The 16811-nt window shown below is 51.0% G+C and overlaps 1 protein-coding gene across 3 annotated transcripts; it reads left to right on the forward strand.

Annotated features, from left to right (window-relative positions):
* The first annotated feature begins 1180 nt into the window (after positions 1–1180).
* Positions 1181–16584, forward strand: MOB3A (MOB kinase activator 3A). 3 transcript variants are annotated; one of them, XM_052801114.1, is made up of 5 exons: positions 1198–1329; positions 7976–8069; positions 11860–12421; positions 14283–14485; positions 15171–16584. In XM_052801114.1, the coding sequence occupies exons 3-5, from the start codon at positions 12004–12006 to the stop codon at positions 15198–15200; spliced, it is 651 nt and encodes a 216-aa protein (XP_052657074.1). In that variant the 5' UTR covers positions 1198–1329; positions 7976–8069; positions 11860–12003; the 3' UTR covers positions 15201–16584. The 3 variants fall into 3 exon arrangements, with proteins under 3 accessions (XP_052657073.1, XP_052657074.1, XP_052657075.1); XM_052801113.1 differs by lacking the exon at positions 7976–8069 and having other exon boundaries at positions 1181–1329; XM_052801115.1 differs by lacking the exons at positions 1198–1329; positions 7976–8069 and adding an exon at positions 6808–7022.
* The last annotated feature ends 227 nt before the right edge of the window (positions 16585–16811 follow it).

A 16811-nucleotide genomic window follows, 5' to 3' on the forward strand; every position in this document is an offset into this window, starting at 1 on the left:
TGCCAGAGGATGGTCTGAAGGCACCTGGGGGTGGAAGGATGCTCGAGGGAGGGCTGAGGATGTGAGGAAAAAAGCGTTTTTTGTTAAGGGTGCTGGTGGGGACTGGCTCCTCAAAATGCTTCTCTGGGGACTGAGGGGGTCCCTTCCCCAGACCTTATGCCGGAGCCGTTGCTCCGTGAAATCCGGCTGGATCTGGAGGCTTCCTGGTCCTTAATCTAATTTTTGCTTCTGCTTTCTGAGCATTTCTGCCCTTTCCAGGGCACCTCCTCACGCTCTTCTGTCCCACTGTGTTAAAAATTCAGGCAAACTTTCCCCTGGCTCTGTCAGTTCTGCCGCGGTGTGCCACGCTCTGTGGCCGGGTTCTCCCAATTTTAATGGATAATTTAATTCCACCAAGGCGTCGAGTAAGGTGCCGGCGGGGGCTGCAGCCCCTCAGTGCCCCGCAGCCTCCTGAGCATCCCCTGGGCTGGGGTACGGCTGTGGGCTGCCCCTTCTCCCCAGCTCTAGAAAAATAAAAATAATAAATCAAATAGAGTAAAAGAAAACAAATAAATCAAATAGAAAAAAAGAAAATAAATAAACAAAATAGAAAAAAAGAAAATAAATAAACAAAATAGAATAAGAGAAAAGAAACAGAATAAGAGAAAATAAATAAAATAGAATAAGAGAAAATAAATATACAAAATAGAATAAGAGAAAATGAAATAGAATAAGAGAAAATGAAATAGAATAAGAGAAAATAAATAAAATAGAATAAGAGAAAATAAATATACAAAATAGAATAAGAGAAAATAAATATACAAAATAGAATAAGAGAAAATGAAATAGAATAAGAGAAAATAAAAGAATAAAAGAAAACAAAGAATAAAAGAAAAAGAATAAAAGAAAATAAATGAAGTAGAATAAAGCTAAATAAAATAATGAAACAGAATAAAAGAAAATAAAGGAGTAAAATAAAACAGAATAAAATGAAATACACGGTTGTCCCCACGACACCGTCCGCGGCGCCTGCCCCCCGCCGGTGGGGCCCGTCCCCCCGGTCCCTGCCCCATGTCCCCCCCCCCGTCGTTCCCCCCCCCCCCTTCCCCGGAGCCCGTCCCCGCCCCGGTCCCGCCCGCGGGAGGAGCCGGCGGCGGCGAGGCGCGGGCGGGCGGTCCCTTTAAGAGGAAGTAGGGCCGGCTGCCGGCGGCCGCGCGCGGAGAGGGGCCGCGCGGAAGACCGCCAAGTTGTGCGGGGCGGACCGGGGGGGGGCGGCGGCGGCGGCGGAGTGCTGCGGTCTGACGAGGGGCGCCGCTTCCGCGCCGCCACGGATTAACTGCGAGCAGCCAGGTGCGGGGGGGGCTGGAGGCGAGCAGGGGGGTCGGGGGGGGGGGGCCTGGAGCGGCCTGTGGGCGAGCACAGGGGGGGCTGGAGGGCCCCGTGGGGGAGCAGGGCCCTGGAGGGGCCTGTGGAGGGGGGGGGGGGGCTGGAGGGGCCTCTGGGCGAAAAGAGGGCCCGGGGGGAGGCCGGGGGGGGTCCCTGAGCCGGGGGGGTCTCGGGAGGCGCCCGGGGCGGGTCCCCAGCCCTGCCCGGGGGTCTCCGTCCCCGCCACCCCCCCCCAGGGCGGCGAGGCCCGGGGCTGTCCCCGCTCCACTGGCGGGGCAGGGGCTTCCTCGGGCTGTGGGGTCGCGCCGGGGTGGGCCGGCCGTAGCGAGCAACCTGTTGAACTGGGACTTCTAAATCTACTCTCTTTTTTTTTTCTTTTTTTTTTTTTTTTTAATTATTTATATTTTTTTCCTTGGGCGGAAGGCAATTGCGAGCGAGTTTCTCGTGGCTTTGCGCTCGCTGAGCTGCGGTCCGTACCGAAACCCCTTCTCTGGCCAGAGGAGAAAGCCCCTGATGCCCCCGCCGTGCTCCCTAGAGCCCCCGGTCCGGCCCGGGGGTGTTTGGGAGCCGGCGGTGTGAGCAAAGCATGGTTCTGCTTGTGTTAGCGTGTCCTGGAGGAGAAACGTCTTTGAGGGGATGCTGCGGTGCGTAGCAGTGACCTTCCTGAGCAGAGACCTGGCTGATGGCGTCACCTCCCCTTGGAAGGGGTTCGCTTGCAGGTGTCCAGGTGGTGGTACCTGCTGCGGTCTTGACTAGCAAATCAAAAATCTCATAATGAGGAAAAAAAGCAGCACGGAGAGCAAGGGTTTTGCGGGTGTAACCGTGAGGTTACAGTCTTGGATACTCTTCCATTTTATTCCACCTCTTTCCCCCCATCCTCCTCTAGCTATGCTAATAAATGTTTCTGTTGTAGGTAAAGGCATAGTCCTGAAGTTCAAACTCCTCAATCTCTTACGTGCTTGGGGAGAATGGGGAATTCTCCATTTTTTTTCCTGATTGTGGTGAACTGCGACTCAGCTGTCATGAGGGAGAACTTCTGACGCTTGAAAGCAAACTCTTGCTCTGCTTCTGTCTCTTGCTATGAGTGCAGGAATGCTAGTCTTGCAGTAGCTGCCTCTGCTGTGATCTGCAGTAGGATAAACTCAGCTCCTTCAGAGAAAACTGTTCCTGTGTGTGAGAAGGACAGACAAAAAGGAAAGGGCAGGAAGTCCTCCAGAGAGAGAGGAAAGAGGGATTTGAAGTTGTCCAGCACGTGGCACAGATGTAAGAGAGTATCTCTGTCATGGACTCTGGTGCTAGTGAAAGGCAAGATCCCCTTCTACTGCTTGGAGCTGAAGAGTGCCCACGCTTTCTCAATTCCCATCCCTTCTTTGTTTAAAACCCCTTTCCGGTCTGGAAGTCTTCTGCCAAGTTGCAGGGCAGGGGGGAATTTTTGCTAGGAGATGTGAAATTTCCCCAGCCACCTGTTTATCACAGTCCCCTGGGCTTCGTCCTTGCACTCTGCTTCCTTTCCGAGCTTTAGGCTCGCATCCAACTCTGTGTTTATTGCTGTTTCTTGGACTGTATATTCCATCTCTTAGATTCACTTTCTGTCTTAGTCACGTACTTGTGAAGTTAACTTGGGCAGGAGGGCGAGTTTGTAACCTTTTAAAATCCCCAGAAAGGGAGGAGAGGAGTGCTGGGAGTTCACGCCAGCTTGGTGGTGTGATAGCAAGAACTGGTGCTCTCGGTTTACGCTGAGGAGCTGAGTCCAGGTGCTGAGCAGGGAGCTGGTTCCCTGTGCCTGGCTCACCTTTCAGGATCTGGGATGCTCTTTTGGACACACTTCTTGGGGTTACGCGGTCAACTGTGCCATCATCAGAAATGGAAACGGGCTCTCCTGTCCACTTGGCTGGGGCTTAGGGAGCTTGAAGCGTGCTCAGCATCTTGAGCGAAGTCCTCCTTCATGACTTCAGTTGTCCTGTAGTGCGGGACCTGTCGGCCAGATGCTTCCTTGTCCACATTTGGCTCTAGCATGGCTCTCCCGTTGATGGGATGTGAAGTACCACCCAAACTGAAACAGTGCAATTTAGTCCCATTTGTGGAGACTGGACTGTACTGATGTGTGCTGTGTTTTGTAACTCATGCTTCTCTGTAAATGGGCCAGGGATCTCTACAGCCGCAGTACGCAAAGGAAAAATGTTTCCCTTGTCAGCAGTGAAAGCGTGTGGGGTCAAAGAGAGACTGCAAAACGTAACCAGTTCTGCACACAGCGTTCAGATCTGGGGAAAGAATTGCCTTCAACTTCTGAGTTTTAATTTCTTATAAGACAGGAAAATGTTTTGTGATACTTGAGCCATAAACGCTACTGTAAGTGGATCCATAACCAGCTTTGCTGGAGGTTTAGGAGCTTATCTTCAGAAATACGTAATATCCAGCTAATGCTTTCAATAAAGAGTGCACCTTAGGCTGCATCTTTATCCTTCCTTTTCCAGACAACCCTGGGATGCAGAGTTATCTGTGCCTCCTGTTTTGGTCTGCTACTTGCTTCCTTCTGGAGCTGGTGGTGTGCTAAAAATGCTGTTCTGCTCCTGATGAAATGAGCAAATTGTTGCTCTGAGTATGTGAAGCAGCCGGGGAGCAGAGGGGAGGAATGGAGGCAGCAAGGCCAGAAAAAAAAACCACTTCTGCAAGTGTGCAAAGCCAGCGCAAAAAAATCCATCACACTATGGCAGCTTTGCCTTCCTCCAGAAAAGTCTGGATGAAGTCCCTAGGTGCTTGGCTTTGTTGTTGTTGAGTCAGTTTGAGAAGAGGCAAACGTGGTGACGCTGCCGGACATTCCCATGTGCTACTGGCATAGGGCTGTGCCGTGGGGGAATCGTCCTGCTGTGGCCGCGCTGAGTGCCTCGCCTGCTCGGGGACCGGCTGGGTTTGGGTGAATTGCAGATGTGGCTGCATGCCTCTGCGCTGGCTCTGAGGGAGCCTGTGGAACGGAATATGAGCTAGAGCCATCCAAAACCTGTTTCAGTTTGAAGCAGGAGCTGAGTCGGGCCCATGGCTGCACTGAAAGGCACTGTAATTTTTTTCTTCATCTTAACTGCAGGCTTCTCTTGGGGCTGCTGTCTGGGCCTTTTTTCTTTTTTCTTTCTTCTTTTTCCCCTCACTGTGTGGCAGGAGGTCTTATGATGCGGTTAGTCTTGAGGTGATCTCTAGCTCCACATCAGTGGGCTTATTCCTTGCCTGGAGACATGCTAATGTGTTGGGTTACTGCCGTATCTCCTCGTGGAGGGGAAGAGCAAGCCTCATGGGCATCTGCTTTCAGGGAGAAACAATACTGCTTTTCTTCCAAAAGCGTAATATTAACATGGGGAAAAGAGGTATTTGTTGGTGGGATTAGCCCTGCCATGGGAAAGGTTGGCCGTGTGGCCAGCTCGTGGTCTGGCTCAGTCCCTGGGTGAAGGAGCTCATAGCCCTGGCACCTCCTATGATCTTGAACCCGTAGCTACACTGTTAAAGCAGTGTCTCTTGCTGTAGTCATTCTATCAGCCTAAGGCAAAATTCATGCTCCAAACCAGTGTTACCTTTGCTTGGGTGGGGGCAGATCCCAAAGTTAGAGTAGATGAAACCGCTGTTGGTTCAAAAATATCCCTGCCCAGTGAGGACGGTAATGTGGAGCCTGCAGAAGCAGGAAGAAACATGTAGCTTGCAGCTTGGATTCGATAAATATCACGCTGCCCCTTATGAGTCCTGCACTGGGGGACAAAGTCAGGCTGGAAAACAGTGAAAGGTCTTCCCAAAGGAGCAGGCTGCAAAATATGGCCCCTGAGACCTCAAAAAGAGAGAGCTGCTCTTAGCATGCCGTCAGCCACCCACTGCCTGTGGTTTATCCTAGAAATATTTGTCTGTGCAGTTAACCTGTCTCCTAGAGTCGTGACCCAGCTTGTCAGCTTAACGCAGCGTCTGCAAAGCCTGCAGCGGATTAGCTCTGCCTCCACATGCAGCCGTCATCCCAGTGTGGATGTGTAGCGTGATCTGTGGAAACCTTCCAAAATAGCTGCGGCTCTGACATTGCAATAGATGCAGATGTCACGTAAGAGGCAAGAAAATTGGCCCTAAATCAGTAGTGCTCAGGGCTGTACTAGCTGTCCCTGTTATACTGCAGTCATTTCTAGGCCGTCAAATTAAGATTTTTAAATTGCAGCATCTGCTGTCCGACCTTCCCCTTTTGGGGAAGAGAAAGTAGGAGGGATGACCTTTTACAAAAGTTACTTTCTCATGTGGCTTTTCCACCCTCTGTGGCTGTGGGGAGGATGCCTGGAAGGCCAGGGGGGACTACCCACGTTGGAAATTCAGTCCTCTTGCATGCAGAGTTTGCAGGCGATTCTCCCCTGCCAGAAAAGATTATCCAGCCCCATCGGTGCTCACTCCCTTACCTGCCTCCCCTCAGTATCTGCTTGTGGTGTGAGCTCCATCACACAAGACCCGTAACGTCCCTCCCGTCGTCGCCGCGTGGTCTGGATCTAAATCCCGGGCTCAGAGTTGAGCAATGAACTGCCTCTGCTCCTCCATCTTGCTCGTGATGGGTGAGAAGTGCCTCTTGCTGCTCGGTGACCTGGTGCTTTCCGCTCAGTGCAGCGGCATTTCCATCTGGCTCAGGCTGATGGGCTCTGCCAGAGCTGCTGCGCTTGTGTCGGTTGGGTCTTCTCCTAACCCAGCTATGGCTTAACTTAACAGGGCTTTTCCCTTTATTATATAAGCTAACTTGACTTTAAAATTGGTCTGAATGCATAGCCTTTTGGGGGGGGGAAAGATGATACCAATTAAAGCCCAGTATAACTATTTTTTGGTCTTTTATTATGCTGTTGCCTTTTCTTATGCATATGGTGATGCAGATAGGCTCTGCGTTTGCATGGCTTAGAGGCATGTAAAGAGACGGTCCTGTTCCTAAGCAAGCCTCTTTCCGGGAAGTGCCGGGGAGATGCTGTGTCTGTACAGTTTCTTACTTGGGAATTTCCAAATTGTGCAGCAGATTAAAATTGCGGGGGGGTGGCTGGCGACCAGCAGGACTTTCTTAAAACTGACTTTGTGGTGAGATATAAAGGGCTCTTTGTTTGCCTAAACCTTGGGAATTCAACATTTCAAACGTGCATTTCTGAATGGCTCTGTTAAGTTTGTTGCGAAGACTGCTACTAAAGCAGTTTCCAAGAGAAAAATGTGGATATTGTCCTGCAGAGCAGCAGGACGAACTCGCTGCTGGTGTCTCGCCCAGCCTGGGGCTGTAGGTGCAGCTGGGCTGGATCCACTCTCGGCTCCCTCTCCTTTAACTTCAGAGCAGCTTCTGCTGCCAGGAGCGAGCAGGGAGGAAAAACAAGAAAAGGCGATGCTGAGGGTAACGCCGGGCAGCTGCTCGGTTCTCCTCGCGCAGCGGCGTGGAGCGATCTCGCAGGAGAAAAGACAGAAGCACCACGACAGAGCTTGTAGAGGGGAATGACTCACTTTTGGGAAAACATTGGCAGCTCCCTGGGCCGGGAGGCCGGACTCGGTGCCAAACAGGAAGCCGGCTGACGTGGAAGTGCCGTCTCGCCGGGATTATGAATGGCCAGGCGTGCCTGCCGCAGCCGCGCTCGGCACTCCTCTTCTGCCCCACACGCTCCTCGCCGTGCCCTGCCCTGGCTGAGGTAAGCACGGGGACAGACCTTCATTGCTCGTATCATAAAACAATTCAAAAGAGCAGCCGGAAACCTCATCCTGCGAAGGCGAGCTGTCTTGTTTGTTGCCACGCTGGCTCCAGAGGCACAGAAAGTGGCTGTCATTAGTGCCAGTCCAGCCCCGCTCGCTGTAATTGGTCTGATCCTTGCTCTCCGTATTAAAATCTCTCCTTTGATCGTAGAAAACCAGGATCATCTTGTACCGAGAAGCTGAGCTAGTGCAGAATGCCTGAGGGAAGGTATTTGTGAAGGTGGGGGGGGGAGTGATGGAAAAAATGCGTGTGTGTCCCCGTCTTTGCTTTCTTGTCTAAGTTGTCTATTTTGAAGCCACTTTGCTTCTTGGGCATGCTCTGTAAATTCGGTTTTGAAGCACTCGATGCATCTGATATATTGTGGCTGCTTTATCAAACTGGCATGGGTGGTTTTGTGTCCTGTATTGTAAACTTTGGCCTGAGTGACGGCATTAGCGGTGAGTAAGGACACTGAAAACGGCTCGGGGCGACGGCGGGGGTTCGTTGCTCCCCTCTCCCTTCCGGGGAGCTGTGGGGATGGGGTGACTGGCACAGGCTTGTCACCGAAGGGCTGCAATTACAAGCAGCCGCAGAAGGAGCTTTCGGCTGGACTCGATGTGAATGCTGAGCAGCGATACCATATTGGTATCATCTCGCAGGACAGCAGCGTGGCTTCCCTAAAAGGAAACTAGAGAAATCAATTATTTTGAGAAATGCATTGCTCACTGGGGTTTGCTTAAGGGCTTTCTTACCAGCGAGGCAGCAGGATGTGAGCTACCCCGGCACTGGGGTCACTGGGAGGGAAGTGGCCGCATCTCTGACCCCTCCCCAGCCTGCAGCAGCCTTTGGATTGCAGCCACGCATGAAACGGGACTTTTTTTTTTTTTTTTCCCCCTCCTTCTTTTAAAAAAGGAAACTCTTTGCCTCAGTGCCTACGAGCGCTCGTAGAAGTTGCAGAGACGGGCTGAGCAATTGCAACAGTATTCTGCCGAGGCCAGAAACGCAGGTAGGAGCTTGCTAACGTGCTGGCTTGCTTTTTCTTTTTTTTTTTTCCCTGGCTGTTGTTAAACCCTTGCACAGTGTTAGCAGCGGAGGGGAGCGCTGGGTGTTGGTCGGGGCAGGCGCTGACGGAGCAGTCATGGGACTCCTGGAAGAGGGTTTCGGACTGTTCTGCCTCTGCGGGGAGGGCAGGATCCAGTGGGAACACTGCTCGCTCCTGGAAGGCCTCAGGATAGATGCAGCAGGTTGCAAGGGGAGGCAGTTTCCAGGTGTTTCGGAGGAGGTGACTGTCTTTCCTTTCTCCGTACCCTCTCTGAGCTGCATGTAAAAGTAACCAAGAGACGGGGAAGCGACTGCCTGGGCTTCCTCTACCCAGAGCCTGGCTTTAAAGTAAGGCAGCACTGCATGATCTGCTGTTCCTGGCGAGGGAAGAGGAAGGGCAGGGCGATACACGTAGCCCTGCCCTGGATTGCCATCAGCAGAAATCAGCGTTAGAACTGGAGCTGTGAGAGCAGGGAGTAAGGAGAAAAAACAAGCTTTTGGGGAAGGGAAGAGGGGGCCAGGCCTCAACACTCCTCGTTGGGCAGGCAAGTCGCCTCCTTAACCAGCGTAACACCGAGCTGCTCCTTTTGTGTCCTTGGGAATAGCAGAGAAGCTGGAGGTTTGTTTGTGTTCTGGACAGCCTGCCATGGCGTGAGGCTTTCTGCGGCGGTTGTGTGATCTCGGAGGGATGGCCAAGGTCCTCTCGGAGCACCGGTGACGTGTGCTGTAATCTTGGCTGGCTGGAAAGGAGGAGTAAACAAAATGTACTGCAGGTTTATTTGTGGGGTTGGTTTTTCTTTCCTCATCTTTGAAGCTTGCAAATACCATTCAGGTGCTTTGCATGTTCCATATCCTAATTGTTCCTAACCTTTCCTTTCTCTTCTGTGCAAAGGCAGTGTCTTAGTGCTGCCCGAGCTGTGACTCCTGCCTGTGGAAGTAGGTGTTGTACATGTGATATCATCTTCAAGCAATGTCAGGGTTGCTTTTCGTCTCTGTGCCTGGTTTTTTGTTTTTTTTTTTTTCCCTCCCTAGAGCTAAATGTTTCTTTTAGCTCAGTTGCAGTCAAAGACCATAATTAAATAGGCTGCATCTGCTTGAAGTCTTAGCTACTCATTTTGCTAATGCCTTCAGACAGATGCTGAATCGTCTGAGAGACGATTGCTGCTGTGTTGAGCTCCCCAGTTCTCATGAATGATGTCTCCAAAGGAAGAGGAAGTTGTTTGTAGGACGGATGTTGCCTTGATACCAAATAAACCATATTAAAAGCCTCTTCGTCCTGCTCAAATGACAATTTCTTCTGGAAAACGGTCGGCATTTGGTTCTTGATATGCGTGGCCAAGCCCAGGGGATGTTTGGTTTTTTTCTCAGCAGTTTTGCCGTTCTGTTTCACCCCATTCTCTTCTCTGTGCCGGGCCCTGCACCCGCAGCCTAACCCCTGCTCGAGAAACATGTCCTTGTCCAGCGGAAGGGACAGTGCCTGCCTGGAATCAGACGGATCTTACAGAAAATAAGCAGGAACAGAGTCATACCGTGCCGAGGATGCTGCGAGTCCTCCAGGGAGCTGTATGGAGGGTGATGCTCGTGCTTCTTTATGGCTTGTTTGTTTTAAAGGACATTTCTTTCTCCATCTCCAGTGTAAGGAAATCATTGCGTGCAAGTACTTCTCTGGGACTGATTTCCTGCTGGAAATAGCTGCAGACTCAGCACCTGCTGTCCACATTGTTGGTTACTTGGAGGCCGGTCCTGCCTTCGCTCCGGACGTGGTACCACGGCAGGGTGGGCACAGTCCCCCGGTGCTTCCGCCCCGCTGGGTCGCCTCGGCGTTTTGCCGCAGGATGTGGTGAGGCTGTGACACAGCTCTCGGTAACCAAAGCTGCTGCCTCGTGCTCAGATGTCCCTCTGCGCCATTCGCCACTTCCTCTAACCATGTCTGTGGTGTGATCAAACACCTCCTAAGGACACGTTTTCTGTGGGTTTTCTTATTTTTCTTTTTTTTTTGACTCTCACACAGTAGCTTGCGGGGTCGCAGCAGCTGTTTTCGCAGCGCTGTGTGCAGCGAAAGCATGCGTACAGTGAACTCACCTTGCAGCCCAGGGTGCATCTCATCAAACCACATTAAAATGCTTTTTCAGTTTCTCCCAACACATATTGTGGCCCACGTTGCAACAGGAGTTTGGATCTCTCTGCTCCCGCACAGAAAAGGTTACTGAGCCTGTTCCTGCAGGAAAAGTAGCGCTAGGAAATGTCGAGCCTGTTGTTAGTGGGACGAACTGAAGTGGTTTGGGTTTTCTTCCTTACTGTAATTAAATAAGAAAACAAGAGGCCTTGGTTTAAATCTTTTTAATCTTTCTCCAGAGAAGAAATGCTGATTAGCACTATGCAGCATGTGTTAGAGATGGGCTGAATTGCAGCAAAGGTAGTTTTGACCTTGAATTTGGGATTTTCTTGCCAACGTTTGAGGATACTGTACCTATTTGAACAACACTATGGCTTCATATAAATCTAGCTAGATTTCTGCTTGGTGAAAGGGATTTGTTTGCTTGCTTTCTTATAAAATTATGGAAACTCTCATTTGGCAGATTCAGTAAGGCATCAGCTTTAGTTAATTTCTATTACTTTATTTATTTCTCTGTCCAGCACATGTAAAATAATATTTTTGGTACACACAGCTTTCTGCCTTGAGCTTCCTTCAAAGAGCAGCTTGACACAAATTATACGAGGGGATGGATGTGGGAACAAAGGAGGTATAATTAGCTACAGATAAACAGAGCTGTGTTTCTCGTCAGCATCCTTTCAGATCTTAACTTGTGTCTCACCCTCTTGGAGCTAATTCTTTTCCACAGATTGGAAGAGGAAGACGAGCTTTCCCTGGTCTTCCAGCTTTCAACCAGCCTTCAACTTGAAGTGAGCTAAACTTAAATGAAAAATATGTTTATGGTCTGTCTGCACCTGCAGAAGAGGTTGTGGCTGCTCTTAGAGCTGGTGTTATTTCAGGATATTCTCTTTCCGGGTGCCTGAGCTGCAACTACTTCTTCTTCTTCTTCTTCTTCTTCTTCTTGTTCCCCTCTGCCCTTTCATGTCCTGTCTTTAGTGCTATGACAGCACATGCAGCTCCTGCTCAAACGGCTGTTTTGTTGGAGTACGTCTGGCAGCAGATCTGAACTTTATTGTAGGTTGTCATAACCTTACCTTTTAGGTAGGCTTGTTTCCAAAGCAGGGGGGGAAGCGTAGGTGAAAAATCTGATCCAGGTAAAACCCAACTTCAAGTTTTACCCTTCTTAACTATTTGGTGTATTGGAGCTGAATAGGTGGTGGTGGAGTTTCTCCTTGTTTCTGTGGGGTTTGGGTCTCTTCGTGTGATGACATCGGGGTGAATAGCAGCGATCTCCCGCAGAGGCTGCGCTGGGGGGCACGGGGGGACTACGCCTTGATGTCTCATTTTGCCCCTTCCCATCACACCTCTTCCCTGTGGGGCTGTGGGGCTGGTTCCCTCATCCCCACGTTGAGCAAGAGAGACCTTGCAGGGGTGACTCTTTGTTCAGCCCAGGTCACCTCTGACAGCCGAGCCTCCGTTCTGCTGCAAGCTGGGCTGTAAAGAGAAGGGGGAGGAAAGAAAGCTGGCGTTGGCTTCCCCGCCTTCTCAGATCTGGGGCGAGGGCCCAGATGGTATCCCAGATCTCTTCCTATGGGATTTAGACAAGGTTTCCTGTTGAGAGAGCTGCTCCTAATCGCTGGCCTTCTGTGCTGCATTGCAGATCAGGACCAGATGAGCAGAGGGAGCTTTCTGTGAGGTTTCAGATCAGAGTCGCCCCAGCCCTGCCCCGGGAAGTGGCCCAGCAGCGCTGCGTCTCCAGCTGTCATCGCTACGGACCTGGAAAAGAAAGAAGAAGAGAAGAAAAATGTCCCATGCTTTAAAGCAAGTGTTCAATAAAGACAAAACCTTCCGGCCCAAGCGCAAGTTTGAGCCGGGGACTCAGCGGTTTGAGCTGCACAAGAAGGCTCAAGCCTCGCTCAACGCTGGCCTGGACTTGAAAGTTGCCGTCCAGCTGCCGCCAGGAGAGGAGCAGAACGACTGGGTGGCCGTGCACGTGGTGGACTTCTTCAACCGCATCAACCTGATCTACGGCACCATCAGTGACTATTGCACAGAGCAGTCCTGCCCCGTCATGTCAGGGGGACCCAAGTACGAGTACCGATGGCAGGATGAGCACAAGTACCGGAAACCCACGGCCCTGTCTGCTCCCCAGTACATGAACCTCCTGATGGACTGGATTGAGGTACAGATCAACAACGAGGACATCTTTCCCACTAATGTTGGTGAGTTCAGTTCCAGTGGCGGGGGGGGGGGGGCGGGGCCGGTGCAGAGCCTTCTGCTTTGAGCCCTCAGGTCCCATTTCTGTTCCAGCAGATGCTGTTGCACAGGTCACCCTTGCAGCAGAACTATTTCCTTTTGTGCCACTCAGAGGCTGGCAGTGTAGTGAGCTCTTCCGAGCACCCGAGAAACTTCAGAGCTCTTCTGGAGTGCTAAAATACCCAGAGCTGTACCAGATCCCATTTGGAGTCATGGATACCTTGAGGAAAGCCAAGCTGAACCTAAGCAGTGAAAACAAGAGGCTGCTCTTAGAAAAGTCAGTCTCTGACATGACTCTCGAGTAGTTCATGCTGGACGTGGTCTCCTGAAGGACAGCTCTTTTACAGCTGATTGCTAGCTTGGGTTCAACATGCGTGCTCTGCGTCGGCCTGGTGATGGTGGCCACGTTTCCATAATTAGCCTCTTTGTTATTACAGGCTGGCGTTAGCTGACTCTGCCCTTTCTAGCTCGGTGCTTCCTGGCATGCACTCGGCTGTTTGTTGCAGCTGGGTGGGATGCTGACATGTGCATGGAGGGAGGGGCAGTGTTTTATCTATTGCCAGGGTGATGGAAATGAGAGTTTGGCCTAGGACACCTAAATCTGCATATCCAAACGCAGCTTCGTGTACTGGCTTTGGGACAAAGATTGTTGGGTTTTTTGTTTATTTTGTGTTGAATAAGATGTGAGAACTCAGTATCTAAAGCATTAGGTAAATATGATTGATCCCATTCCGAGCTCCCATCTTCTGGGATGCAAAAGACAAGATGCAGCAGAGCTCCCTCCCTCCTGCCCCGGCGTTTATCCCGTCGAAGCTCTGATGGGCTGTAGTTGGCCCCTGTTTGGGACACGTCTGCTGCCTCTGCCACACAAGCATCCGCGGGGCTCCTCCACCTGTGCCAAAACGCTGCTTAAACCTGGTGTTGAGCAGGCAGAGGCAAAGAGCAGGGCCATAACCAGCCAGTTCTTCAGACAGCTGAAACACTGAAATCCTCCCCACCCGTTCCTCCTGTCGCCCAAACGACTGCTGTGTTGCCTTTAGTTAGGACTCTTCTGCAGGATTCTCTGGGGACTATAAGCAGGGTGTTTGTTCTGTTCGGGGAGGCAAGACAAGTTTCCGACAGCAGGAGGGCTGTGGTTTGTGTTTTTTTAATTGTTATTGTTGTTTTCAGCTCAGCTTTTACCAGATTCCTTGCCCTTAACGCTGACTGAAATGCTGCAGTTCCTGCAGAGCACTGAAAGGGTTTAACTAATCCTCGTTCCTCCAGAAATGATGACCTGTGTGAACTTTAAACTGTAATATTCGACTGAGATGGCTGGTTGGGCAGACTGTTCAGCTGCAGGGCCGTGGCTAAACAAATCCCAAAGAACTGATGCCTTTAAAAAGGACCTTAACATCTTTAATTTTTAACCAAAGACCTAAAGACGTATCAAAATAAGAGATTAACTGTGGGGAGTTAACAGCAGTGACTCTTTCTTTTGGGAAGTTGCTTGGTTGTATCTAGTATTTTGCACTGTTTATATAAACATGCCAAATAGGAGTAGAAGAAAACTGTATCAGACTGAAACAGCTGCTGGGAATCTGCGAGGCTGGTCTCTTGCTTTCAGTCACTAGCAGTGATCGATGGCGTGCAGCACTCTGTCACTTCAGAAATCTGTGCTTTGAAAAATCTAATCCGAACAGAAAGAAGAAAGGAGAGAGGAACTGGAAATTACCAGGGACAGAAGCCCTTTTGTCTGAATCTGTCCATTTTATCAATTTGTTTTAGCCCCAAGGAATCAGTTTTAACTTTGCTGAAAGTTTCTCATGGTCTTGTCTTCCCTCTCAGGTACTCCCTTCCCCAAGAACTTCCTCCCAGTGGTGAAGAAGATTCTCTCCAGGCTTTTCCGAGTCTTTGTCCATGTCTACATCCACCATTTCGACAGGATCACCCAGATGGGGTCGGAAGCCCACGTGAACACCTGCTACAAGCACTTTTACTACTTTGTGAAAGAGTTCAATCTCATAGACACCAAGGAGCTGGAACCACTGGTGAGTCCCTGGGTGGGCTCCGGTTACACGTTGGTCTGTTGTGGTCTGCAGCCGGTGCAGAAGGGGTGGGCTGGGGGTGGAGGTGTCCCAGAGGTCTCTGGTACCTTCTCAGAACTGGTTGCCCAAATTGAGGACATCTATTGGCCTTGCAGTTTGACTGTCAGGGAACTGGGAGTCAGGAGGTGCAGGCACAGCTGAGCAGGGTTGTTGGGGCATCGGTTGGGTGAAGTTGACTTGTTCTCCAGCAACTTCCTTGCGTTTCTAGCAGCTGGCTTGCCTTGTTTGCGTGCGTGAGCCTGGCACTGTTAGCCATCCAGGATGTGGATGGCTAAAACCCCCTCCCTGTGCTTACTTCCCATGCTGGAAAGCAAGGACAGCACCACCGCCTTCGCAAGGAGTCTGGAGGATGGCTAATGTGACCTAGACCTAGGAGGTGGTGATGGTGTTTCTAAAGCCGTAAGCAGCAGAGCAGACTTGCAGAGCCGCTGGGCAGTGCCGGTGCCTGGGAATGGGAGTGGTGGGGGGAACACGGACCTGCCCAAACTGGAGCTGTTAGTAACAGTGTCACCGCGTGTCTGAGAAGCGTATTTACGACTAAACAAAGGTGAGGTTTTTTCATCCACACCCTCACCTGGCAATCTGGATCTTCATTCATGGTCCCTTGTCTTGTCTGTCCCTTTGACAGAAGGAAATGACGTCCCGGATGTGCCACTGAGATCAGACCTTGCTCCCACCTCGGCGTCTCTTCTGAGGACTCCGAGTCCCACTCCTGCATTGGAGACATGATCGAAGGGGAGAACAGAGACGTTTTGTTAAAGAAATCTATATTTTTAATGAGTTTCAATGTAAAACTGTGATATTGCAGGAATATTTTTTTAAAGATGCTCTAGATAAACTAGTTTTTTATAGTAATTTCTATAAAAAAAAGAAAATATTTTGGGCCACTTGGTGGAAATGCTCGCTCTTTGAGGAGGGAGGAGCCACCTGTACTGCCTCTTCCCTGTCCCCTCACTGCAGCAGCACCAACCGAGCCGAGCCAGATGCTTCAGACAGAGCCATGTCGTGTAGCTGGTGCTGCCATGGAAGCGGTACTTCCCTCCAGACACCCATTTCCCACCCGCGAAGGGAGGTTACCTGGGGATTGGGGAAGAAATGCTGGTGTACGTGGATCCCCTGGGGTGCTGTTTGGTTCCAGCACCTCTTCCACTGGCTGTGAGTCCAGTTTTTGGACAGAGCTGCTTTTGTGCTCGCCCCCCGCTTGGCGTCCTGTCCCCAAGGCTTGGCCCTCCTTGCTTTCCCTCTGAACAAAGTTGGACTTTGGTTTATTTCATGGCTAGACCAGCACTGCCACTGCTGATGGAGTCTGTGCAGGAGCGCTGCTGTTGAGAATCCGCTCTTGCCTCTTACAGCAGCTCTGAGCTGAGCTGCTCCCCGTGCACGGCCCAGCTGCGGCTCCAGGCATGCCATCCCCACGGGGGACAGGGATCCACGCTGGCAGCATTAGGCCAAGCAGACCTGTGCCTCGTGGGAATGAGCAGAGGGAGGGCGCTGGGACAGGCATGGGGAAGTCTTCTTCTCAAACACCTGCACTTCCCCATCTCCTTGTGGTACGCTGACCCTGCTGAGAAGGAACTGGGCTGCTTGCCCTCCGGCCTCACTGGCTGTGTGTGGACCATTTTCTGCTTCCCATTAGGGTACGGAGCCTTCTCCCTCTTCCCGAGCGGCACATCCCCTCACTCAGCTGCGCACATCTCGTAACCAAAGTCTCTGGTGTGCAGCCAGAGACTGCTAGCCTTGCCTGCTGCTTGCACAAGCAACTCCGCTGCGTGATGAGAGCTTTGCAGTACCCCCAAGGTAGGTAGGTCTACCTAGGATTTGGGGGGAGTGGGGGAGCAGGGTTTACAGTAAGAGAAAAGGTTTCTATGAACAGTGACCAAACTGTACCACTAACCACTTCTTCCTTACAAAGTTTTGCTGTGTCCTGGAATCTCTGTACGTAACGTGACTCTCGTTTCTTGTACTATTGTTAGGACACTCATACAAATACCACTATAGTTCTCTGAAATGGAACCAATAAATTATGTTGTATTTACATAGCACACTCTGATTGCTGAATGTCTCATGATTACACGTTCGTCGGGGTCTTTCTATCAGCAAAACAAACATGGTGTGTTTGGACTCCTCGGAAGTGCGCTGGAGAGCCGTTTCCTACAGTTCCTAAAACCTCCTGGGTGTGTGCTCCTGCATCTACTGCTGTAAGGTTTCATTCCTCCTGCTCTCAAGGTGCCAGGTCCGGGCTGCTCCAAGCCCCACACTTGTTCCCAGG

The sequence above is a fragment of the Harpia harpyja genome, chromosome 11 (genome assembly GCF_026419915.1).
Source record: "Harpia harpyja isolate bHarHar1 chromosome 11, bHarHar1 primary haplotype, whole genome shotgun sequence".
Taxonomy (NCBI): domain Eukaryota; kingdom Metazoa; phylum Chordata; class Aves; order Accipitriformes; family Accipitridae; genus Harpia; species Harpia harpyja.